The sequence below is a fragment of the Crotalus tigris genome, unplaced genomic scaffold (assembly GCF_016545835.1).
Source record: "Crotalus tigris isolate CLP2741 ecotype Arizona unplaced genomic scaffold, ASM1654583v1 scf7180000019364.2947544272:3078424, whole genome shotgun sequence".
NCBI lineage: Eukaryota > Metazoa > Chordata > Lepidosauria > Squamata > Viperidae > Crotalus > Crotalus tigris.
In genome coordinates this window covers 1,895,658-1,921,752 of record NW_024097500.1, presented here as the reverse complement: position 1 = coordinate 1,921,752, position 26,095 = coordinate 1,895,658, and the positions used below count along the sequence as shown (strand labels likewise).

General features: G+C 42.9%; 2 protein-coding genes across 2 annotated transcripts in view; one reads left to right on the top strand and one right to left on the bottom strand.

Moving 5' to 3' along the window:
* The first annotated feature begins 589 nt into the window (after positions 1–589).
* RAB11A (RAB11A, member RAS oncogene family) lies at positions 590–21,464 on the top strand. The gene is made up of 5 exons (XM_039361927.1): positions 590–751; positions 9,617–9,812; positions 11,166–11,359; positions 17,333–17,413; positions 19,408–21,464. The coding sequence occupies exons 1-5, from the start codon at positions 709–711 to the stop codon at positions 19,545–19,547; spliced, it is 654 nt and encodes a 217-aa protein (XP_039217861.1). The 5' UTR covers positions 590–708; the 3' UTR covers positions 19,548–21,464.
* MEGF11 (multiple EGF like domains 11) overlaps positions 21,181–26,095 on the bottom strand; it is a 231,647-nt gene continuing 226,732 nt past the window's right edge. The window contains exon 23 of the mRNA XM_039361924.1: positions 21,181–25,708. Within this exon, the coding sequence (XP_039217858.1) occupies positions 25,548–25,708 (161 nt within the window). The 3' untranslated portion in view covers positions 21,181–25,547. The remainder of the gene's footprint in view (positions 25,709–26,095) is intronic.

Genomic DNA, 26,095 nt, shown 5'->3' with positions numbered 1-26,095 from the left:
GGCAGCTGGGGGAGGGGACGGGGGTTCTTTGCATTCCGCGCGTGCAAAGCGGGGGGGAACCGAGGGGGAATTGCAGCCAGATTCTAACTTTTGCAAAGGAACAATACAAGCCGGGGGCGGAGGCGGCGGCACTCTGTGCATGCTCAGGGGCACAGGCCTTTGCAACCCCCGCCTCTCTCTTTTCCCCTCCTTTTTTTTGCAGTTCCTCGATTCCTGGCTGCAACGAGCCGGGCGGCCGGTAGGGGCAGCAAAGTGCAGCTCTGCCTCTCGTGGGCGCCGCCCAGTGACCGCCGTGCTCGTGGCGACCGAGACGCGGCAGGTTCCTCGCTCCCCCCTCTTTCGTGATCAAAATCAGAGAGTCGGCCAGGCAGAGACACTTCCGGCAGCCTATTAGGCCGCCCTGTTCGCTTGGGCCGGAAACTTCTGGAGGAGACGCCCTAGCCCTTGCGTCTCTGTGGCGCCTCCCTTTCCTCCGTCGGGACCGGAAAAGCGCCTACCGCGGGTCTAATTCCGGAAGCGCTTGTAGCCCTCGGCGCGGCTGACCCCGGAAGGTGTCCCGGGTGGGCGGAGAGCAGCGAGCGAGGCCGTTCAGGGGGCGGAACCGGAGCGTCACTGGTCCGAAGGCGGAGGGAGCGGCCGCTGCAGGGAGGGAGCGGCCCTTGGCTCTGCCTGCGCTTCCTTCTTCTCTCAGAGGCCGCCATTGCCGCCATGGGGGGCTCCCGCGACGACGAGTACGACTATCTCTTCAAAGGTAGGCCGTCCAGGCCGGCCTCGCCCCCCTCCCGCCGGGGGGGTGGAGAAGACCCCCGCACCGCCCCCTCGCCCTGCCCGGAGAGGCTTCCCGGCGGGGCGATCGCTCCTCTCTGGCCTGCCTGGCGGGCAGGACAAAGGTCTCGGGGAGCCCCCGGCCCCGCCCTCCGGGAAGCGGTCCGTCTTTCTCCGTCGGAGGGGAGGGGGCGAGGCGTCCGAAGCTGCCCCTGGTGACCTTGGCCCAGCCCTGACCTTCCCGCCCGTCCTGCCTCGCAGGGCTGTTGTGCGCGGCGGGGGGGGAAATGTGGGCTGTGGCGTCGCCCTTCCCGCGGAATGTGTGCGGTGTGTGTGATGAGAAATGAAATGAAATGAGCCCCAGTTCTAGAGGGGAAGGTCTCCTTTAGGGATCCTTTTAATCTCTGACGGGGACTCCCAGGGCAGCCCCCCTTCTTTTTTGGGGGGGAGAAAAGGATCTCAGCATCTAATGAATCTTGGCAGCCTGGTCAAGCTAGGCAACGTCTTATGCATTCGCCTTATCTAGCCTTTCTGGAGACAGCAAACAGGCAGGTGGGGAGGAGGGCTGCGCTGCAGAGATCAGGGGGGCTCCACCTGTGTAGGATTTGGGGCCACGGGCTTGGCGGGTGGCCCCTAGAATGGAGGGGTGCCCACCTCGTATCCCCATTACCCAGGACACAATAATCAATTTCAGAATCTTCATTTCCGGTCTTTTTTTTTTAAAAAAAAAAAACCTTTGGCTTGTACAAAACTCAGACTGAGATACTTGGAAGTGACCCTTGAACTCAAGACCAGCTTTTCTGTGGTGCAAAAAAAAAATGCTCTTAATAAAAGAGCAACGAAGAAAGGTTGCATTCTTGAGGTATTTATTATCCAGTATGGGGTGTAAAATGGTTAGGAGCAGAAGTATTTCTTTGGCATCCTACCCCATTCATTTCTACCAATGAGCAGACATCTGCTATTCAGAGACAATTCACTAAATTACTTTAATAAGAGCAAGAACGTTTGATTCAGGTGGAGGAAAAAAGATGAGAGTAAACCAGTCTAATTAATAGATTCTACCCCCTTTTTTTTCCCCCAGTCTTATTTTCTTCCCCCACCCTCCTACAGTTAGGTTCTCAATTCTGAATATGCCAGTTTATTACATTTTCTCCAGAATTGTCTTTCCTTGCTAGGCACAATAGTTGAATGTTTAAATAAGGGCCAGGTATTAGCTCAGGGATGGGCAGGGTGGCACAAAGCATTGGCAGCAAAGAAGGTTATCAAGTGTAACAGGAATGTCTTGTTACTATAGAATCATTTAGATTTTTTTTCCTTTTTATCTATATTGTTTTTTAGTGCTCCCAAGGCTGTTTTGTTATTATTGCTCCAGTACTTACTTTGTTTCTTAGAGTTTTGTTGTACAGCAAAAATCAAATTCTTGGTAATCATTCTCTTGGTTGCCAACTTTTCCAAGCACTCCTTTGATGTTATGATCTAAACTGTTAACTTTGTATAGTATTTATCCTAATGATTGTTGCAATCATTTGGAAGAGATACTTGCAGGGGTGAGGTTTGACTTTTGTTTCAGATATGCCAGGTCTGGTAGTTCCTGATTTGGTCAGTTAAAAGTATTCTTGTCCTGTTTTCTTTGTTTTTTAAAAAAAAAAAATTCAGGCAAATCTTTTTTGAAAAGTGCATTTATAGTTTGAGAATAAACCACTATTGCCTTGGCTTTGGGTTTGAAAAAATATAATCTTCACTTCTCTTTGGTCCTAAATTGGTTTTCTTTTACATCTTTTTGTTTCCCTAATTTTTTTGGCCCTTTGAAATAGAGGAAGTGGTTGCCAGAGTGGTAAGACTTTTCAATCAGAAGTTTAGTGATTTGATAAATGTGACTTATTTTAAATACATGTACTTTCAGGTTTATTTTGTATCTTTGAGCGGTGGCTGGAAAGAGAAGGCTAGCTTTTGAATATGTGATTTTTTTAAAAAATGTATTGTACACTTTTTAAGGTTAATGTGTATTCCTCACATTAAATTGGACTCTCTTTAAAATATATTATCCCCAAGCAACAGTATACTAGCAGACATTATCTCCCTCGGCCCCTTCCATCCTTCCTTGTTTTGGGGTAGCTATTTCACGAAAAGATTAGCTTCCCTTTAATTATGCTCAGCATTGCAGATGCTCCCACTGACCCACAAAGTCCAGGACCTTTTAAATGCCAAATCCTGATTTGTGTGGATAACAGTGGAAGGTCCTGTGGGTTGTCTGGTTCTGATTCTGCAGCTGACCTCCTTTCCCTTCCTGTTGTTTCTGCCTAAATTCACTGACTGTCCTCCTTTGGGATCAGTATACATTCTTCCCAGGTTGCTTATTCAGCTTTCTGATAGTGAACAGGATATGCTGGGAAATACCATATTTGTCTGCTTAGATAATGGGCGTTACATTAGGAAAAGGAAGTTTGCATGGAGCTTTGCGATCAGCTTTTAGAAGTAAAGGTGATTAAAGTGGGAACATCCTGGTTTATTTCCTAGGCTTTGGAACCCAGTTTCCTTTTGATCAGGCCTTCCTAGCTGGAGAATCTATGCAGTAAACTGAAGTTCCTTTTCAGTGCCAGGCCAGATGTAGAACATCTGCCCAATGGTGCCAATTATAGTTAACATCTTCCAAGATCAAGGAAGAATAATTAGCCTTGTCGTATTATTCTCATACTGACTCACATAATAGAAATGCCTCTAAGTGCTTTCCTATATTATTTGTTAAATCATTTTGGCCTACATGACACAAATATACTGTAATTGGGATTTCAAACAACTCTATGATAATACTGGTATTTGTTCATTCCATTTATATCCATGACATTGAGTGTTATTTATCCCGCCTTTATTGATTGATTTATTTGTACAAATAAGACAGCAAACACCCACAATATACTTTCCTCCTATTTTCCCCACAGTGACAACCATGTGAGCTGGATTGGGCTGAGAAGAGTGACTGGCCCAAAGTCTCCCAGCTGGCTTTCATGGCTAAGGCAAGACTTGAACTCAGAGTCTCTTGCTTTAAATCAACATTTAAAACATCCACACTTATAATAACATAACACCATTAACCAATGTAAGAACTACAAACGTTAAAATAGAATTTAAACAGCCAAATAGTATAATATCAATCAAATAATAAAATGAGTTTACATAATAAGTTCTAGTGATGAAAGCACTACTCATGTACCATGTAATGTTGCATTCTGGGAAAGTTTATATCCATAATGCAAATTGGGATGAGAAATGATGTCATTTGGTTGCCATAATAATGGCAGAATTTTGGTGGAACAAATGTGCTGGAGCTTGTTAGGTTGCTTGTATTGGCTTTTCCTCCTCCAAGTGATTAAACAAAGCAGAGATTCCCTGTCTTGGCCCAGCCCTGACCTTCCCGCCTGTTGTGCCTCGCAGGGCTGTTGTGCGCAGGGGGAGGGGGAAGAAGAGAAATCTGTGGGCTATGTATGTAGGTCCAAATGACACCATCAGTTACCTTCGTCTAGTTCAACAAAAAAGGCAGCCTTGTCACCACCACCACTATTGCCAGATAGCATCAGGGAGGCGATATTGGAATAACTTGCAGTGTTTCTCAACCTTGACAATTTTAAGGCATGTGGACTTCAACTCCCAGAATTCCACATGCCTTAAAATTGTCAAGGTTGAGAAACACTGGCTCAATAGAGGCAAGTCAGTTGAGACTTAATTCTGTCTTATTTTTCATTAGGAGTAAATTACACAATGTAGTTTGGGAGTTACCTTTGATCAGGCCATTAGTGGCCAGACGTGCTGCATGTCAACTTCAATTGGGTGGCCAGTTGAATCCTTCAGCATTAATCTTGTTTTGCTGATATTTGCACTGGAAGCAAATCCAAAGCAGACTGTTTTTGCAAAGCATGCTTTTTTTAAAGGCAGCTTGGAGATTTGAATTCATTTTAAAAACAGTCATCAACAACTCGGTAGGAACGAGGTAGTTGAATCATGCTGTGTCTTCCCTATGTTCTTTACACTAACAATTTTAACTCTAACATGTTGTGTTGGTTTAATGTTTTAAAAACCTTCACTAGAGTGCAGTTGATTATTAAAAGTTCTGCTTGAACCAGATCTGTTGGTGAGTAACAGAAACAGATTTTTTTTTTCTGTAAGAAACGGGTTGTTTTTATTTAGGATATACAGCATCTTATATGTGAAAGTTTAGCATTGAGAAATTAAAAATGTGTTAATGTCTGAGCAGCAGGGAATTAAGAGTTTAACACCAAAAGAGCTATTGAAAACATGTAACATCTGATTTTATAGAGGAGTTGGGGATAGAATAGTGTTGAACAGCCTTCATTGTAGTAATTTGGCAACCAAAATGATGATGGTGATGGTACATTTACACAAAGCATAAAGACACATACAGCTATATCCTTCTAATCTAATAGAGGGAGATTCTAGGGTAGGGGGTCTTCAAACTTGGCCCTTTTATGACTTGTGGACTTCAACTCCCAGAATTCCTCAGCCAGCTTAATTAGCTTTGATCTGAATAGACTAGTAGCATTTTAAAGAACATATTACAGCCATGCTATTCTTTTAGGTTAGATTTTCCCCAATTATGTTGGGACTATTTGATTTCCAGATTGTTTTGACTTCTTGTTGCTTCCAATCAGAAGATTGCAGTCCACACTCCCTGATCACCATCTGCCTGTCCCTCAGTCGAACTGTACAGATCATCCCTGTCCAGTGTTGCTAATTTTATTTGGGCAATAAGTTATTGTGTAAAGAAAATAATGTATCTGGGGCTGAGAATCCCATTGCTTTAGTTTCCTTTTGAGACATCCTGCTTGATCTGTCTGAGGCCTCTTCTGGAAGTGTGGAGCCTTGAGAGAAGGTAGAAGCCAACATCCAGAGTCCCACCGGTTTAGTCTTAAGCCCAAGTCTTCCCCTTTCTGAAGGGCTGGTGCAGGGCCTTTGTCCTGAGAGAGAAGGGGTAAGATTTTCGGGAGGCGCTTCAGATGATCAGAGGATGAGCCAGACATCCTCAAAGGAGCAGCAGAGATCAGCAATCAGAAGGTGACTTCTGGCTGCCTTAATCTCTTCAGAAAAAGGAGAGACGATGAGATTGCCCACATGCGCTCCTCAAGAGGGTCCTGCAGGAACCGAGGTTTTTGCAGTCAGCTCCTGAGTAGCTTGGAGTCGAGGGACTCCATCTAATCTTACAGTCACAATGAAGTCTATATGGACAGAAAGCTCAGCTGAGCCTCGCCTTTTTTTGAATTGCCTTTGAATTGGTTTTCACTTATTGAGAACCTTTGGATTGATATGTTTTGCAACATTCATTGAGTGAGTCCCCTTCAGTCCTTGAAGAAAGAAGTTTTAGGTGCAAGATTAAGGACTTCAAAAACAAGGAAGGGGAATAATCAGCAAAAACATGATTAGAATCTTTATTTTAGAAAATTATATAAGGTTAAGGGTCCAGAGGGATTTCAGATAATTTCGAAATTAATTATACCTTCCCGTGCTGTTATTTAGGGGGGAAAAGCATAATAAGATGGGACTTAGAGGGAACCAGAAATAAACGGAAGTTTATAATTAACAATACGTACATTTGCCTCAGTAACGCAAAATGGAACAAAATAGTTTAATTTTGGAATGAACCAAAGGGTGTTTCTGAACAATAAACTCAAGTTAATCTTAAGATTGTGTACTATCATTGACAAACTGGTTTTAAAAGAGATTATAGAAGAGAAACAAGTTTTACTGGACAAGACTGAGACCGAGGCTGATTTGAATATGGATTTAAAAATGACAGGTTACAAGAAGGGTAAGGAAAAAGATGTTATACTGGATATACAAATTGATGTCTTAGTAATTATAAGGGGTATACAAATAACAAACCAGACGAGTGACTTGGATACTTTTCTTATTTTGGATTTGCAAGAGACTTGTTGAAGTTTTGAAGGATTTTCTGAGGACAAAGAGACCCTTGGAAAACAAATCAACTTCTGAGGGATTATTTAAATAGACTAAAGATTAACATGGTTAAAACCAAAGGGAAGGAATATAAAGTTGGCTTATTTGATGACGTGTAAAATAGAAATGCTGTTATTTCTGAACTTTTGCTGGCCTGACCTGAATGCATGGGAAGCAGAGATGTTTTATTATTATATTTGCAAAGAAAATGATGAGTTTCTGAAATTATTTGCACGTGCTGTGATGGAGAGAGAAGTTACTTCTTTATATCTTTCTTTTCTTTTTTATTGTATTCTTATCTTTTCTTCTTTTTCTGTCTTTTTATTTTCTGCACTTTCAATTTTTTCTTTTCATTCTTTTTCACATCTGTTTAATTTGTATTAGTTTTTTTTTCATCTTTGAGATTATAAACTTTTTTGAAATTATAAGCTTTTTCCTTCATTCAATTATGTTCAGTTCTCAAGAGACTTTCTGGACAGGTTCCTGCAGTTTTCTTGGCAAGATTTTTCAAAAGCATTTAGCCAAATCTTAATTATAAGGATCAAGATTGCCTTTGTGAGCTTGATTTCTTATTTGAGGCTGATGGGGGGAGCGGTCATTCATCTGATTTTACTGATTTTTGCAGAGAATGGAGACTGGATTGCCTATTTTTATTCTTATATCAGGAGTAACTGAATGGTCCCTGTGGATTAAATATCCTACCCAGTCCTTTATCTGCCAAGTGTTTGCAGAATTTTCAGCCTGTCCGCAGTGGTTCAGCTGTTTTGATCGGTAAATATGAGTCAGCTGATTACACTATGAGGTAATGGATTTCCTCCCTGGCTAGTGTCCTTGTGAGCTGCTGGGCCCAGCGAATCGTGTGCCCTGCCGGCTGGAAGGGTGATGGGAATTTTCTGCAGCTTGGAGGACCCTGGTGCTGGGGAGTTCTTTCTGGCTCCCCAGATTTGTTGCTTTCGGCAGAAGCCACAACAACTAATTAACCTGACATTTGAATTGGGTGCAGCTTTGGCTGTGCGTCTGGGAATGTTCATAACCTTTGGTGTTTTTCTTTGAAAAGCTCCTTGCCTGCTGGGGCTGTTTGCAATGATGGATAACTTTGTATGTGGGAGAGACTTGCCTTATCAGGAAGAGATTGTTGTGTTGTGATTTATTATTTTGGAACTCCTGTAACTATGTCCCTATCCCATGGGTACACAGCCCCAGTCAGCTCGGAAAGCCCAGCCTTCCTCCTCTGCCAGCATTACACATTTCTGAACTTATTTATTACTTTATAAGTAACTCAAGGTGGCAAACAGACCTACTCCTTGAAGAAACATTCAGTTTGCTCTTAGAGGCAGCCTGTTATTTCTCACTCTTACCCCGATTATCCTAAATTCTTATCCCAGGGGTCTTCAAACTTGGCCTTTTTATGACTTCTGGACTTCAACTCCCAGAATTCCTCAGCCAGGCACTGTTCCATCAGCAGCTATTATGAAACGTGGCGGGTTCCCAAGTTGTAGCCCTGCCATTTTGGGACCAGCGATACCCCTTGGGTGATAACATTGGAGCTGGCGCTCACTGGGGTTCAGCCTCAACTTCCTTCATTTCCTTAACAGCCTCCAGGTATGGAGATCGGGCTCAATGGCATCTCCATCTGGACTGGTTGACAGTTGACAGTTGATTAGCCTCACCGTGTTGATAGCACCTAATCTTGAACTGTGGGATGACCTCTCCCAGTAGCTTTGTGTAGATGTTAAGCAGCCGAGATATTCCGTAAGAAAGTCATCATGAGCTGATCTGCCCCTCCCATTTTCTGTCCCCAAATAAACAGACAGGAGCCGAGTTTGGTGTCTCCCAAGCAGTCAAAGCGGCCTTTGCAATAAGATTTTGGAGACACATCCTCCTTGCCTCCCAACTCAGAAAGTGACTAGATCATACAGGGTTAATGTGAAGATAGCAGCAATAGCATTTATATAGCTGCTTCATAGATAATGTAAAAGTAGTTTGAACTTCTCTGATGGAGGCCTGGCACCAGATTTTATCATGATCAAAGATTCGGTGGTGCCAGCGTCTAATGGTAATTGCCAGACCATAGAGAGGACGTATCCAGCACTAGGTTTGGCAGTGGCAGCAGCCCTCATGCTGAAACTCTACCTGGGTGAAATGCAATAGACGAGCACAGCATCTTGTGGGACCCTCACTCCCCCCAATCCCTGAGGCTGGCATTTGGCTTGCCCAAGTAGCCTGCAAGATGTGGTACTTTCCCTAAACAATTAAAGAGCATCTCCTGTGATATAGATGAGGCTGTGAGATTCTTAGCACTGAATCTTGCATCCCTGCAGTTTGCCTCCCTCTTTGCATGGGGGTGGGAGGGGGGGGGCAGAAAACCCCTATATGCCACTGCTGGGGTCTCCCTCCAGCGCTTTTTAACTTGTGTTGCCAGGGTGGAGGTGCAGAATGGAGCAGGGAGGGGCCCACTCTCTCCTTTCTGAAGATGTTTCATTTGACTTTCCTAGTGGCTCTCTTTAAAAAAAAAATAGTGAAATTTATTACAAATAGAAGCAAAGATGGTGAGGGAGTAGAGGAAAGAAAGAAAGGGGAAAGGGGGAAAAAGGTGACCTTCCCCCCAACTTTTTTCAGTGGAATATATTTTGTGTTTCGAGCATTAAGGCCAGAAGCAATTTCCAAGTTGGGAGACAAAACTGCATATATTTTTTTTCTTTAATTAAAACAATTAGTTTTGCCGTCCCTGTCAACTCCATCACTTTTTCCACCCATTCTTCCATTGTGGGAATTGACGTGCCTTTCTGTTCTTTTGCACCCACAGGATTCTCACCAGACAGATAGAATAGCAAAGTTCCATTTTTTTCCCCCCTAAGTTCTTTCTCCAATAATCTTCTTCCAGTGGTTCTCATTGGCGACTCCGGAGTTGGGAAAAGCAATCTCCTCTCTCGCTTCACGCGCAATGAATTCAACCTGGAGAGCAAAAGCACCATCGGGGTAGAGTTTGCCACACGGAGCATTCAAGTTGACGGCAAGACCATCAAAGCTCAGATCTGGGACACGGCTGGACAGGAACGATATCGAGCCATCACATCTGCGTAAGTGGTCCCTTCTCTTCCTGCCCAGACTGAGCATCCAAACGTGCCTGTCTTATTTATTAGGTCTCCACCCTGTTTTCTATACAGTTTCCTGCATAGGAAAATGGAACAATCCTACACGGCAGAGGGACAAAATGATGTGCTGGGAACAGTCACGTTAGCTATATTAAGGTGGTTTAAATCAGGGGTCCCCAACCCTTTGTCCATTGAGCTGGTGCCGGGCTGCAGCCCGTTTGAAACCGGGTCTCAGTAGTGGTGGGTGAGTGTACACATGCATGAAGTTACATTTGTGAAAGCTGCACACACATGCTAAACCATGCACTTCCCTCCACTGCTACGGCCAAGCTGGAAAAGTTGGGGAACGCTGGTTTAAATGCAAGGTAAATTTAAATGTAGATGAAATCAAATTTCGTTCTTCCTCCTGGTTCTGTTGGCTTTCTTTGTCTCTGAAAAACTTTTGCACCCTTAATTTAAAACTAACTCACACAATATAGGTTTCCGTTTCCAAGTTGTGAAACTCTCTGCTCCTACCTAGACCCTTGTTAAATGCTCTTTAGAAAAGCTTTAAAACTCTTTTATTTGTAAATAAATCAGTAACAATGTGATACAATTAATGTCCTTGAAGTCCTGACTCCTTGTTAATAAGTTTGTTAACAAAAGCACATAATGAGAGAATTAGCTTGAGACTCTCAGAAATTAAATTCTGTATTAGTTAGTGGCTTCTAATTTGTCGAGGATCAGTTGCATCACACCTATTAAGTTTGTGCATTACACTAAGATGAGCGTGGTTTGATTGGTATAGGTCCAGTGTAGTGTAATTTAACAGATCATGATTAAAATAGATGATGGCTGTTCAGCTTCTCCTGGATTTGAAAAGGCCCTCAGGTTTTTTCTCACATGTGGGAGATTGAACACCCTCTTTGAGGGGGTCCAAGGATTGCTTCACAGGAAGAGACACAGGAGATTATATTTTTTTGTTCAATATATGTCCCACCTTTATTCTGTACAACTAGGCCAGGGGTCTTCAAACTGGTTCGTATTTATGACAGTCACAGTGTCCCAGGATCAAGTGATCCCCTTTTGCGACCTTCCGATCAGCAAAGTCAGTGGGGACGTCAGAGTCACTCAACAACCGTGTTACTAACTTAAGAATTGTAGTGATTCATTTAACTATGGCATGAAAAGTCGTAAAAATGTGATAAAAAGTAAAAAGCCAATTGTGGTTGAAAGTTGAGGACTACCAGTATAGCATTTGTTTCCATCTTTGAAGGCTACCCAGATTTGTCAGTGAGTGGGTGGACTGAGAAATGTAAATGGCAAATGAACTCTGTTGTGTGTGCTTTGTGCCTCCAGCTATTACCGTGGTGCTGTGGGGGCCCTACTGGTGTATGACATTGCCAAGCATCTCACCTATGAAAACGTGGAACGGTGGCTGAAGGAGCTGAGGGACCATGCGGACAGCAATATTGTTATAATGTTGGTGGGCAATAAAAGTGACCTGCGCCATCTGCGAGCAGTTCCAACAGACGAGGCCCGGGCCTTTGCAGGTCAGTGTTTTGGGACCCTGCTCCAATTGTCAGTGAGTCCCTGGGATGTTCTCGCTGGGAGAGGGGCATTCATTGCAGATCTCTTTAATGGTTACTGATGCTGCTTGTCTAGCTTCAAAGCTGGAGGTAAAATAGATGACAGACAAAAACTCTGTTCAAGCCCAGCATCGGGCAGCGGTGGGACCTTTTGTAGTCATTTTATTAAGCATTAACAATTGAAAAGGTACAAAATAAAAAGCATTAGAAAAATTAAAGAAATTGCTAGAAAGAAAAAAAATAGGAAGATAAATAGTAAAGGAGAAGAAAATGATGTAGTGAAGAAAAGAAATATACAAAGAAATGACTTCCTCTTCATCATAACAAGTATAAATAATTTCAGTGGCTTATCACCTTCTCATATCTCATCTCTTATATATAAACAAATCCTTAAAGTCTGGGTCAGCAAAAGTCCATTAAGCTTTTGTTTTAACCTTGATCAAATAAACTAACTTTATGGGTCTTCTTTTTCCTTTTAACAATCTTGCTAATCCCTGTAAATAACATCCTAAATTTCATTTTTTTCTTTGTCCTCATAAATTCTTCAGTTTTAACAGCTTGTTTTGTAAATCCAGTAGGAAAATTATCCAGGTTTTTTATTAGTGTATGTCTTTTAATTATTAAGATATTAGCTGGTCCAGTGTAACATCTTTTAAAGACAGTCTGTCTATAATGACAGGCCCTCTTAAAATTAGCTTCTGGGTCCATGATTTACAAATATTATTTAATGTTGAAGTACTTTTGCTCCATTCTGTATTAGTAAGTCAATTTAAATGTTCTTCTCCTTTAACCGTAATCTTTAGATCCTTCTGGTTCTCTCCCATCATTTTATGTTTTGCTTTAAAGAATTCAAAACAACGGCATTTTCCCACGGGAAGGAGTCTTATAATTAATTTTTTAAATTATATTTTTTTAAATAGCCCCAAACTCTGTACACAAATTCTCTGTGAATTTCTTTTTTTTTCTTTATTTCCTCCAAAATAGCTTGTGTTTTCTCTTGTCATTGTTATATTGTATAAAATAATCTCTTAAGAAAAACTTCCCACATATTCCCATTCTTAAATCAATGCCTTTATCTAAATTTTTATTCAAATAAATACTTTTAATTTCTTTTTACAGTCCTCCACTATTATTTCTTTCTTTGACATTTCATTTAGTCACTATGTGAAAGAACTTTTATAAACCAGCCTCACAGGCTTATGATCTGAAAAAGTTTTTTGTAATATATCTACATTAGAAACCTCAGGAGCCAAGTTCTTTGAAAGCCAGTCATATCTATTCTTTAAAAAGATCTAAGTCTTTCTTAAAAATGTGTGTACTTGCATGCAGTTCAAGCTATTTTTCTGTCTCCATATATCAAATAGCCCTAAATTGACCATTACATTTTTAAAAAATGGGAATTTATCTTGAGTGATTTTTAACGTTATTTTTTTCTCCAAAGCTCTGTCTAGTTGTGGGGAGATCATCTCAAATCCACATCCAAACACCAATTTTCTCAAGAAAAACCTACTAATCTCCCCATGAATCATTTATAGAACAGTACTTTATCCTCATTTGGGGCATAAATTCCCAGTACCAAAAGTTTTAGAGCCATGCAAATTAATGTCCATCATCAACGAATCTACTGTGTGTGTCAGTCAGTACAAGTTCTGGTTTTAGTTGGAAATCAATATACAATTAATTTCAATTAATATTAATATGCAATTTTCTTCTTTGTTCCTGCTGAAATAAATTCTTTCCCTGTATTTTTATCAGTTACATCCATTTTTTAGGAAGAAAAGAAATGTAGCCAAATTATATCTTTTTAAAAAAAAAATGATTATTTTCCTCTTTTGAGGAGTGTTTGCTCCATTTATTATTCCACGTTAAACATTAGTAATCCATAATCAAGCCGAAACTTTAGAAAAATCAGTCGCCGTAGTGCCTCACTTGTTATCATCCCTTTTCAACTTTCCTGTGAAGCCTCTTCTAAGCTTCAACTCAATTCACTTTGTGCTTGCAGACTTTTAAGATCTGACTGAGGCCTTTCGCTCACTTCATGGTTCAGCCTGACGACAAAAAAAGATGCAAAATCTTTTTGTATGCTTGTTTTTTTGCACGCTATTCTTAGTTGTGCTTAAGGCGCCTCAAGGCTCTTATTTCTAAATCTGTGCTTTGTTACTGATTTTCCCATTTCTGCTTCTCCCTGAATCCTATTTAGCTGGGGGAAAAAAAAAAACCATTTCCTTCTACATTTCCTTGTTTATTTATTTAGAAGTTGTCTGTAGTCTTTTTCTTTAGCAGGCTGGGAGAGGTCAGGGCTGGGTTGTGAAGTCATGCTTGTGTTTAATTTGTGTCACTCATGACCGAAACTGTTTACAGGGTTCAAAAAGAGGAGAACTGCTTGCGCAACTAGTCCTCCACTTATCACCATAATGGAGCCTGGAGTTTCCGTAGATCACGATGGTCGTAAATCGAGGCATCCATGTGACCAAATCTGATTTTATCACTTAAGTCAGGGGTAGGCAACCTGGGCTCTTTTATGACTCGTGGACTTCAACTCCCAGAATTCCTGAGCCAGCCACGCTGAGGGGAAAGGGAGAGGTTTCCAAGATGAGCTGTGCCGGCTCAGGAATTCTGGGAGTTGAAGTCCACGAGTCATAAAAGAGCCAAGGTTGCCTATCCCTGACTTACATCATGATGGTCATAAATTGAGGCACCCATGTGATCAGATCCGATTCTATGACTTTTTGTGCAGCAGTTGTTAAGTGAACATGGCAGTCATTAAGCAAACACCATGATACTTAAGTGAGTCCATGCTGGTTGTTTTTTGCCAGAAATGCAGGAAACTGGTAAAAAAACATCAATCACAGTCTTATGACTGTGCAGTGCTACAACTGGCTGTACAAATGAGCTGATGGCCAAGTGCCCCAAATGCAATCATGTGACTGCACGGATGCATCCAGCTGTCACAACTTGGAACTGAATCATAAGTAGCTTTTGAGGGAGGAATTGTAACTTCAAATTGTCATTAAATGACGGGTCATAAGATGAGGATTCTCTGTCGAAGTAATCAGTGGCCTTGCTCTGTATTTAGCAGGTTTGTGCCTTGATTCATCTCCCTCTTCCCAGCTTACTTTGGTTAAAAACAGAACAGAGTTGTAAGGGACCTGGGTGGTCTTCTAGTCCAACTCTATACCATTGCAGAGAAATGGTTGTCCATTTTTTTCTTAAAAGCTTCCAGTGATGGAGCAGCCATAACATCTGGAGGCAAGCCGTTCCACAGGTTAATTGTTCTCACTGTCAGGAAATTCCTGCTTAGTTCTAGATTGCTTCTCTCCTTGATTAGTTTCCATCCATTCTTTCTGGTCTTCACTTCTGGTGCTTTGGAAAATAGGCTGACCCCCCTCATCTTTGTGGCAGCTCCTCAAATATTTCAGCACATCCTTCACTGCCCCACCTCTTATCTTCTCCTGACTGTCCTGATAGTCCCTCCAGTGTCTGCTGGAGAAATTGCTGGTGCCTGCAACTGCTGTTCTTTGCATATTTGTCAACTAGAATTATATTTTAGTGACCTATCAATCCCATCGATGGGAGTGCACATTAGCTAAACAGTAGCTAAGCTTTTTAAAAAATGAAACAAGTATCTGCACTTTTTTCCCTCCTTCTCCCACACTGGAGGGCAAGAGCAATTAAACTATGGAGCTGTGTGTTGTGACCTCATGCAAATAAATCTGAGTTTCAGACTTGGGTTTATTTCACTCTGGAATGTGACATTGGATCCTTTGCACTAATCATGATTAAAAAGGCTTGATTTATGCCCCTTGCAGTCAAGAGAAGATTTTTGATTGTCAGGAGGAGAGGAGGAGGAACATGCTGGCAATTGGATTTTGTGTTAAAGAAATGGCAGGCCTCCCCCTCCTCAATTCTCCACTCAGCCTCTTGCACCAAAATGTTGTTTTATGGGGATTGCAAAAATTCCTTCCTGTCTGTCCACAGGACACTTTGCTAATCACTCAGGAAGAGAAAACAAGAAGTTCTAAGGAGAGAAAGGCTGCCTTTAAAGCCAGCTTGATTGTTTACTCATTTTTTCCCCCTAATTTTAAAAATATTCTTGCCCTTCTGATGAAAGAAGCTTTTTTTTTTTTAAGTGTGAGCTATAAGGGCTATATAGGAGATCATTGACTTACAGCTATTTCTTTAGTGACCTTTTGAAGTTATAACAGCACTGAAAAAAGTGCCTTATGGCTGTTTTCTGCTCTTAGGACCATAGTTACATGGTCAAAATTCAGATGTTTAGCAACTGGCGTGTATTTATGACGGTTGCAGCGTCCTGGGATCATGTCATCCCCTTTTGCAATCTTCTGACAAGCAAAGTCCATGGGGAAGTTAGTTGTTACTAACTTAACAACTGTGATGATTCGCTTAACAGCTGGGCTCAGTTATCATAAGTTGAGGACTACCTGTTTTGTTTTCAACAAGACCTCATTCTAAGCCGTGGGCCAGCCAGAAGCCAAAGGGTGTCGGTTCTGCCTTCTCCCCTCCTCAATTTGCTCCACAACTCCCTTGAAAAAAGAACTGTTCAAAGACAGTATGGTTTCTAGAAGTTTACACGTACTGCAAATTAGTTGAATAAAAAGAAAGAAATTAAAAATAAAAAAAACTGCCTATTTTTCCATCTAGTTCAGGGGTGGCAAACTGCCGGCCCGTGGTCCCGATGCATCATAGCGAAACCGCGCCCACCCCATTGCCGGCAATGGCAGAAAAGTCACGATACCTCACAACACGTCAGGTGACGTTGCAAGTTTGACACCCCTGATTTAGTTCCTTTTTTTCTTTTTGTTTTGGTTTCCTTTTCTCTCTTCAGCAGTTATAAATAATAAATAACAATGCAGTGGGGGCCTTAAGGTTAGGCATTAAGCTCTATGACTGAAACCTTTTTCATAATATAAAATAATGGAATGTATTTTGCAATCGCCTCTCAATACGATACTTAGCTTTAAATTGTACAATTCAAACAATTTTGCGTTTAATAACTTTTAGCATTGATATAAGGTTGTTTCTCCTTATCTGTAAACGTTTGCCTTGTCCGGACCCACCATAGTGTTACAGTTTCTAGCTTATATTGCATAAAGCCACAACACCCCACTCTGAAGAAAAGGAAAGAAAAACAGAAGCGGTGAAGTCACCTGGTTCTTTGTTCAACAAAGGGAAACGGTTGTTGTATCTCCTTATGCAAACAAAGCACTATAAAAATATTCTGGCACCGACAGGTTGGTTAAGAAGGGTGTGGAGAAGGATAAAATACAAGAAAGCTGTGCAATAGAAACAAAAAATCATAGGGTTGGGAGGGACCTTGAAAGTCTTCTAGGGTAATGCCCTGCCCAAAGAGGAGACCTTTTGCCACCATTATGAATTTTCTTGCCACAATTGTTAAGTGCACCTCTGCAGTCATTAGGTTAGTAACACAGGTCTTAAGTGAATCTGGCTTCCCCATTGACTTTGCTTGACAGAAGGTCATAGAAGGGGATCACATGATCCTGGGCGGGACACTGCGACCGTCAAAAATACAAATCCGTTGCCAAGGGTATGAATTTTGATCACGTGACGATCGGGATAGGACGATGGTCGTAAGTGTGGAAAAACAGTCATAAATCACTTTTTCAGTGCTGTTGTAATTTTGAATGGTCACTAAATGAACTGTTGTAAGTCGAGGACTACCTATGTTAAATATGCTGCCCATCTCATTCTCCCGAGAGTCTCTTGAGTTGGCTTACCGTAGTATAAAAGCATCAATATAAAAACATTAAAAGCATTAAAATTAAGATTAACAACAAAGAGTGAAAATCAAGAGTAGGGGGGTGTCTCTCACTCCATTTTGTCCTCCACTGGCGGCTTCCCAAAGTCAGGAAGCTCCCAGGCCACAGCCCACTGACCAGCCTGTCCTCTTTCCCGCAGAAAAGAACGGCCTGTCGTTTATCGAAACCTCTGCTTTGGACTCGACCAACGTGGAAGCTGCTTTCCAAACCATTCTGACTGGTGAGTGGGGCCTTAAGAGGCCATGTAGAATTGTCCTTGTCCCTAAGATTCTTAAAAAGTGTGTGTGTGGTTGACTCTGCCTTTGGAATGCCAGGCTGGTTGAAGACACTCCATTCACCAGTCCTGAATGTTCCACCTCCACCCATTCCAATTAATGGTTGCTTTATTTTTCTGTAAGCCCTCAGAATAACTGAGAGTGGGTGGGTGGCCATACAAATTCTCTAAATAAAAAACAATAAATAAGGGAACAGCTGCCTTTGGGAAGAAGATGGGACTGAACCGAGACATGATTCTGAGCAGCAGTGGAAGGAAGTAGGAAAGAAACAGGGATGCAAGCTTCCCTGTGACCCTGGGTGCAGCCCTTTGGGGGACAGGGGGATTGTCTTGCCTTGGCCAGGCAGAGAAGAGAGAGCAGGCAAGGTGATGGTCCAGTCTTACCCTGCTTGTCCCATCGCATCACTTTGGGATCGCTCCAGATACTGGAAGCTGGAGGGTCAGAAGTATTCTGGATTTTGTTTCTGCTGAACTGTGGCCCATCTGAAACATTTCAGAAGAATACAGGTGGTCCTCAACTTAACGACCGAAATTGAGCCCAAAATTTCTGTTGCTAAATAAGACATTTGTTAAGTGAATTTTGCCCCACTTTACAGCTTTTCTTGCCATAGTTGTTAAGTGTGTTACTGCAGTTGTTAAGTTAGCTACACGGCTGTAAAGTGAATCTGGCTTCCCCATTGACTTTGCTTGTCTGGAGGTCACAAAAGGGGATCACATAAACCCCGGGACGCCGCAATTGTCATAAATATGAATCAGTTGCCAAGCCTCTGAATTTTGATCACGTGATCATGGAGATGCCGCAACAGTTGTATCTGTAAAAAATGGCCGTAAGTTGCTTTTTTGAGTGCCATTGTAACTTTGAATGGTCACTAAATGAACTGTTGTAAGTCGAGGACCACCTGTACCTGGAATGTGCTGTTTGAAATAAACCACATTTTCTGTTTCACAGGCACTCACAGAGCATGGGTTTAGGGAGGCGGTCTTCTGAATTGAGGATGTGGGTTTTCCTTTCTTCTGCTTGAGAAAACTCTGTAGAAGGTTGTGTCCTCTTGGAGTCTTGTAACCCCCCCCTCCCCATTTAAAGCAAACAACAGAAGTGATTGATTTCAGGAATGTACGCCAAAGTGTACAGCCCAAGAAGGCCAGATATCCCAATTAACGGTAGAGGGATTGTAGTAAGTCTCAAAGGTAGCATTTGTATACGTGTGGGAGGGACAGGAAATGCCTCTGGATCTCTGCTTGATAAACAACAGCTTAGCAGATAAGAGTGTGGTCTTCTGGAATTTGGAAGTGGTGCTTGGAGTGGCTTTAAGCTCAGGTGAGAACTAGTCATCCCAGGTCAGCCTTTAATCTCCCTAAGCAGGAAGAACCCTTTGCCAGGGCGTTGGGTCGGTGGGAACCAGTGCTCAGCAATTCCAAGAAATTGACTGGGCCCAGACCAGCTTTTGCAACCGGCCTGAGAGGTGTTGTGTTTTTTTACAGCTCTTAGAATTCCAGGCCTACCAATTGCATGAGCTGATCTGAGGTCTTTAGGTTGGCCTGTGACTAGCTTAAGAGAGTGCGCTGGATGTGGCTCCAGTGTGCACAGCCCCACGGACTTCTGGCTGTAGGGGGTAGTGATCAAAAACATCCCAACAGAACTGCTTCAAAAGTTCTTGGGTGCATGTAGCGGTTTGCGGGTGAGCATTATCGCGAACCAACACCACACCGGAAGTCAGCAGGCCCCGATGCTTGTTATGGATGGCTCATCGGAGTTTTCGTAACCTTTCACAGCAGACGTCTGAATTGATGGTCGAACCACGCTCCATGGACTTCACTAGCAGTACTCCTTTGGCATCTTCCCATTTGGCGGGATTTTCTATGGCACCCCTTCCGGGGTGGTGTCGGTTCACGATAATGCTCTTCCTCCTCCCTGGTCACCCGCATTTTCTCTCTTTCAGAGATTTATCGCATCGTGTCCCAGAAACAGATGTCAGACAGACGCGAGAACGACATGTCTCCAAGCAACAACGTGGTCCCGATCCACGTTCCTCCCACCACGGAAAACAAACCAAAGATGCAGTGTTGTCAAAATATATAACAAAAGTTCAACTCCTGGAAAGCTGTGTATATTTCCCCAGATCTGAATGGAAGCGGAGCTCGAGCTGACATTACTTTTCTCTCTCTTTTATCTCCACTCTCTCTCCCTTTTTGCTTCAGTTACACATTGTCTTTATTTTATTCTCCTCTCTCCATTTCCTCATTTCGTCACCGTTTCTTCTCGTCTTCCACCTCAGTTCTGTGACTCATCTCTTTTTACACGAGGCTGCAGCATTATCGGAATGCGAGTGTCCTGCAAGGCAAACATTGCTAACCATCACAGTGGGTCTTCTGCCTGGCTCACCACCATTCAGACCCTCCTGTCAACCCAACACATCTTTGATAACTCGTCCCTTGGCCTGTCGCATCCCGGTGCCCTGCAGACTACAGCTCCCATCATCCCTTTCAGCCCCACCACTGGCCAGAGATGATGGGAGGTGTAGGAAAAACGGGCCAGGAGAATGCCAGGTTGAGAAAGCCATGATTGCATTCCATGGACAGTTGTTGGCCTGGTCTGGGCCCTTGTTTCCAGTTGTAGATTGTTTGTTGGACTGCCTTTGTTTCGGACCAGTGCTGTGATTCTGTTGGAAGACAAAAGTCGGGGATAACCTCTGGGAACAGCTGGGCCTAATGGATTAGCATCATGAGCAGAGCCCCTTGTCCCTCCCCTGGCCACCTGGCCTGTGGCCTCGCTTTTGGAATTGGCTTTGTTAAGGCCGCACACCTGTAGCCTTTCGATGGGTTTTTATTCAGTCTGAGCAGATGGATGATGTCTCCCCTTCCAAGCAAGCAGAGGGATCAATCATCTCAGTGGGCGGATTAAATTACCACCGTCCACCTGGTGAAGGCCCAACATCTGTTGCTGGATGTTGAGTGCCACGTAGTTACCATCAGAGGGGAGTGCCATCTCGCTCTTCTTGCTAGTCCCTGTGGCTTGTCGTTGCTGTATTTAGTGTGGACGCGCGATCCAGTATGGGCCCTGGGGGTCATCTTGCATGGTGCACATGTACAGGTTATAGAGAAGGTTTGGAGATGGGCGTTAGAGCTCCTAAGAGACCCTTTTGACTTTTTAATGAGAATTGTCAGCAAAAGGGGCACTGGTGCATCCCCCGCCCAAGACTGGCAAAACGGCTGGTTTAGTTTCTCAGGAGGCCCAGTTCCTGGCCTGGAAGCCCTTGAGCCTCTTCAGTTGCATGCTAAAAAGGCCAGGAGGCCCTCCTCCCCCTGGCTTTCTAGAGTAGAGGACATTCCCTTCACCTCATTACGGTTTGCAGCCCACACTGCCTGCTCGTCTGCAGCACTGTTCAAAAGAGGGGTGGGGTGTGCACATCAATCAGCACATACAGAATTGTGCAGTCTTTGGGAAGCCCAGCTGAAGAGGAAAGAGTCCCTGGTATATAGGGAGAAGGAAGGAAGGAAGGAGGGAGGGAAGGAAGGAAGGAAAAAAGGAAGGAAGGAAGGAAGGTTCTCACGTAGGTTCTCACAGATCTGTTCCGCCTGCTGTGTTGAAGGCTGTCCCCGCTCAGTTCGTCTGCCAGTCTTGCAGTGCTCATGACGTGTAAGGCACACCGAGGGCATTGCTGTAGTCCGGTCATCCTTTCATTTTCCCTCTCCAGTGTTGTCTCTCTACACACTTTTTTTTTGTTCTTTCTCTTCCCACCTCTTCTTCTTTTTTGTAAATTGCTTTGTACTGTATGCACATTCTGTACCTTGAGTATTTTTTAAGATTGATTTAAAATTATTCATTTTTGGAATTCTAATAAAGAATCACAGGGGATTGTTGAGAGGTTATGGAGTGAGCTTCTTTGGAATTAGACTCTGATGGGCATTTGATATTTAAAGGGGAAGGACGAGTGCCCTTGAGCTGCGGGAAGATGATTGGAATTAACATGTGAATAAATTATGTGGATCAACTTGACATGCAACTCTGACTCATTTACTGTTCCATTTTGCGCACTTCATTGCTTTCTCTTTGCAGAGCTTTAAACTTTGCGTGTTTTGTCATCATGGGAAAAGAGAGTTGAGCAGTTGTGACCCTGAACAATTCTCCCACTTCTCCAAATAATTAAACTTTTTTTACTGGTTGCTTCCAATGGATAAAGCTTTCTGGATGAACAGGAGAACCCCATCAGCCAGTTCCTTTATCTTATATAGCATGCCAAGAGGATTAAATACATTCAGGGGAGTTGGATGATGGTGAGAGAGACAGAGAGGAGAGAGACAGAGACGCAGGTTGCTGACCTGTGGTATAGGGTCTCTTGCTTGAACGGGTTGGATTAGAAGACTTCCAACGTCCCTTCCAACTCGGTTATTCTGTTATCACTTTTTTTTTTATTTAAAACAATTAGCACTTTTCACTGGTCATTGTACCCTTAGAAATAACTGTAGGGGGGGAAAGTGCAACAGAGAGAAATTCAGTTTATTTTTTAACAAGGTATATTACCTTCGTTTGGTCAACAAATATTACAAATATGTCTTGCTTTTAAAAAAAAGTATTGCCATTACAACGTTTGTATTCTCATTTAAAGGAACGGGTCTGCTTTTCAGTGCCTCCTGCTGGATGTAATGTAATCTACGTATTCTCCACCCCTTTATTTTGGACACTGGGGACACTCAGTTTATATAGTGCAGCAGCCTCAAATGCAGCATAAACATTTCCTGGATCTGCAGCCATCATCTCTCCTGCTGGAGAAAAATTCACCTGAAAACTTGCATACTTTTACGAACCGGATAAGCTTAGAGGTTACCCATATTTTGCATCCATACCTCCATCAGAACCGGACTGGTCCTGGTCAATTGTTGCATCTGTTTGCAGGTATGTCTTTCTTGAAAAGTGCAGCAGTCCATATTCCTGACTTTATCTAGGTCGGTATGTTAAATTTCCAAGTCAACTTAATGGTGAAGATGCCCAATTGAAATAAAAAAGCCTTCATGGAGGATTTTCCCCTTGCTAATTCTGAGGTAAGACTTTTATTTATTTTCCCCCCTATACATGTATTTAAAATATATATCCCTACAGGTCCTACAAAATAAAGTTCTACTTTTTAAATATATTTTTGGATAAGGCTCTCTTGGAAAGTAAAACAGCTATTGCCAATAGATCATTTTCCCCCATGCACACATGCAGCATTCGTGTAAATACTTTTTTTTTCTGCTGTGGAAAAAAAGTCATTCTCCTAAAATCTAACCGGGGTGCAATTTTGCTCCATCCACTGACCAGTGCAGAAATCCACCCTCCTCTTTGCTTTGGAATTAGGCCTTCATTTCCCACCAATTCCCCCCACCCCCACCCCCCAAAAAGTCCTTTGCTTTTACTGAGGGAGTAAACTACTCGATTCCCCAGCATCCCTTCTGCCATGGTGACAGTAAGCAAGATGAGCTTGATGGACACACTCAGGAACTGTTGTATAGGCGAAAGGGGATGAATCATTTCTTAAAGTCCAGAACAAGAGAATATTTGGAAACAGCTCAAGCAAACACCTTCCTACTTCTCTTCAGTGTAAGAAGGAGAAGGTGCAGCACAATCAGACTTGCAAACATCTGTTATTAAAGCCAACCTCAATAAAATTAGTTTTAGCCTTCCCACAGAGTGGATTTCCTGGTCTGGTCTAACTATTGGAGGTAACACCCGTGTTAGTTCTGAAGATGATCTGGATTAAACTCCTACCATCGGTCCAAAGCGAGCAATCCGTGGAAGGTGCCTTCTGCTATTAGCTACTCACTTGATTCTCTTGTCTGGAAATGTGGCCCCCTCTTAACCCCTCCCACCACTTGGTCTTGTTGACAAATGGCAGCTACGCCTCTCATTGAATGAACTGGCTTGGCATCATGTTCAATTAAGTTCAAAGCAGCTGTTTTCACAAAAATAGGGAGCAAGGTTGGACTACCTGATTCTTGTTGGTCTCTTCCCACTCCACAGTTCTACGACTCTCTGATTGTAATTTTTTCAGGAGCTGTGGAAGCCACGTTGAACTGAATCAGAGATCTCTGGGTCATCAAGCCAAGAATTTTCAATGTGCAGCAATCCCAGTTATTAAACCCGGGAGTTGCAATCCCACATCTGGAGATAACAGTCTAGTCTATGCTGGTGGCAGCAAATATGGCTGGCAAGTATCCAGTTTCTGGCCTTCACAACTGTTTAATGGCCACTAGAGCATATATACAATGGATTATCCATCTGGGGTCTGCAACAGATCCACTGACCCATTTAACCCTATCTTCTATCATCAACAAATCTAGCAAGATCCCTATATACTTACATGAGATCTCATGCGATTTCAGAAAAAAATGGAGATCTAGTAAACCGTATTTTGTTTCTAGTTGAATAGTATCACATCAGAGGTGATAAAGGTACGTACCCCCCTACACACGCACACACCTGAAAAGGTTCACTGACCCCCACCTTCACAAAGCTGATAATACATTAAGTAGCTGCATTCTGTTACCCAATTTATTTCTGATTAAATAATATTTTCAACCTATCAACCTGGGTAATAGAACGATCAATAGCTATGAATGACTTCTTCAAGAACCTGATCAGATGCAAACACTTTGTGGTCAGTGGGTCTGATACCTTTTGTCACGTTTTTGCAAGCTGTTCTTTTCCTTTCTCTTACAAATTCCACTCAATTGTGCCTTAATGGTATATGGACATTTCTTGTCCGTTTAGCATGGACGTCAGTCATACTGACTGGGAAGGATGATGAAATACAACCTTCTCTTACTTGGTAGCTCTGCTATGTATGGACTGAATCTCCATAATTCGTTGGCCAATGACTATTGCTGAGAATTCTGGGAACGGAAGTCTACACATCTGGAGAACACCAAGATCAAGGAAAGTTCTTGTAGTCCATCTCTACTAGAGTAAACCATGTTGAAGAAGGATGCCACCAATGTCCAGTTCAGGTTTAGACAATTGTCATGTGTGTTTGGGTAAGGCCGTTCTTGAACATTTTTTATGTACACACTCCTTGGTGCATCGCACAAGCATGCCACCTTTGTCAGCAGAAGGACCAAAAAGTGTAATTAAGAGTCCCTGGCTATGCTCTGACTCCTGTGCTTTAGCTCTGTCCTGACAATCTCATATTCATTCCACTGCAAGATAAAACAAGCATTTTGAGATTATCCCAGTCCACACTGCCAACGCCACCTGAGAACAGACGGGCACGGACTCGGTTGCAGATTGCTGTCGTTCGACCACATCTCTTGAGAAGGATGGATGGATGGATGGAGACCAGCTCCTAAAAGTGGACCAATGGATGCATGAGGTGGGCAAGGAGCAGAGTAGAGTAAGCGCTTATGAACCTAACCTTCCATAAACTCTGCGGACCAAGAATTTCTGAACTTCTGCAGCTGTAAAAAACTGGATTCTTCACGCCGTGTAGAATGAAAGAGTATCAAGTTATGGCGGCTGTGATTTTCTAAAGCACCTTATTTCTGGGTTCCTTGGAGAAGTACTTTCTGCATTACACAGGAGGCTTCATAACTTATCCCCAAATCGATCTGAAGATCACGTCTCTCTCTCTCTTTCTCTCTCTCTCTCTCTCTCTCTCATTCTCTCTCTCTCTTTTTTTAGAAAAGAATTCTTGAAGCAGATGATAATACAGTGCAGACAGAGTTATAAGAACTTGCAGCAAGGAGTCTTTTCTTACCCTCCCTCCCCTCCATTTTTTTTTTAAAGCAAAAACAAATCACACGTGGTCCAGTGTTGACCTTGGAGATAAATGGCTTTCGGATGTCTTTTTTCTGCTGTTGAACGCAAAGGAGCTTTCTTGGGTTTTTCCTGCAATGTGTATAAAATTATTTTGTCAAATAATAAAGAGTTTCATGCAGAAGCAAGTTGGCCCCAACAATTGTCCCTAAAGGTTCTTTGAGTGGTCTTCCTTTCCTCCCATCTACAGCAGGATGAAACAGAAAAAAAGATTGTCGTCTTTTGTTGTGTCCGAGAACAATGCTCACATAGCACACAGTTGGGGCTGGGATGTCCAGGTGGTTTGGCCCTTTAAGATGGCTTCTCCCAGAGAGTTCCATGAGTTGGGCTGTGTCTTATGGGGACAATGTCATAGTGGCTGGGGATATGGCTGTTTCTGGGCAGGTCGTATGGATTTTGGATGTAACCAGCACTGCGGAGACGGATCTCCTGGACCACGCTGACCGTGGGCTCTGTGGAAAGAACGAGAGGGAGACGTGGTGTGGCCCATCAAGCATCTTTGGAAGACATTTCAGCATCCCAAAGACTCAAGAGACTTTCTCCTCAGATGACATTTCGAGCATCCCCATCCTTTTGGTTCTTCCAGACAGGTAGCCCTCAACTGATGGCCACAGTTGAGCCCAAGGTTTCTGTTTTTAAGCGAGAGAGTTGTTGTGACTTTTGCCCCATTTTACAACCTTTCTTGCCACTGCTGCTAAGTGCATCACTGCAGTTGTTAATTTAGTAACTGGGTTGTTAAGTGAACCCGTCTCCCCCCTTGACTTCGCTCGTCAGAAGATCACGCAATCTCCTTTTGCAATCTTCTGACAAGCAAAACTCACGGGGGGGGGAGCCATTTA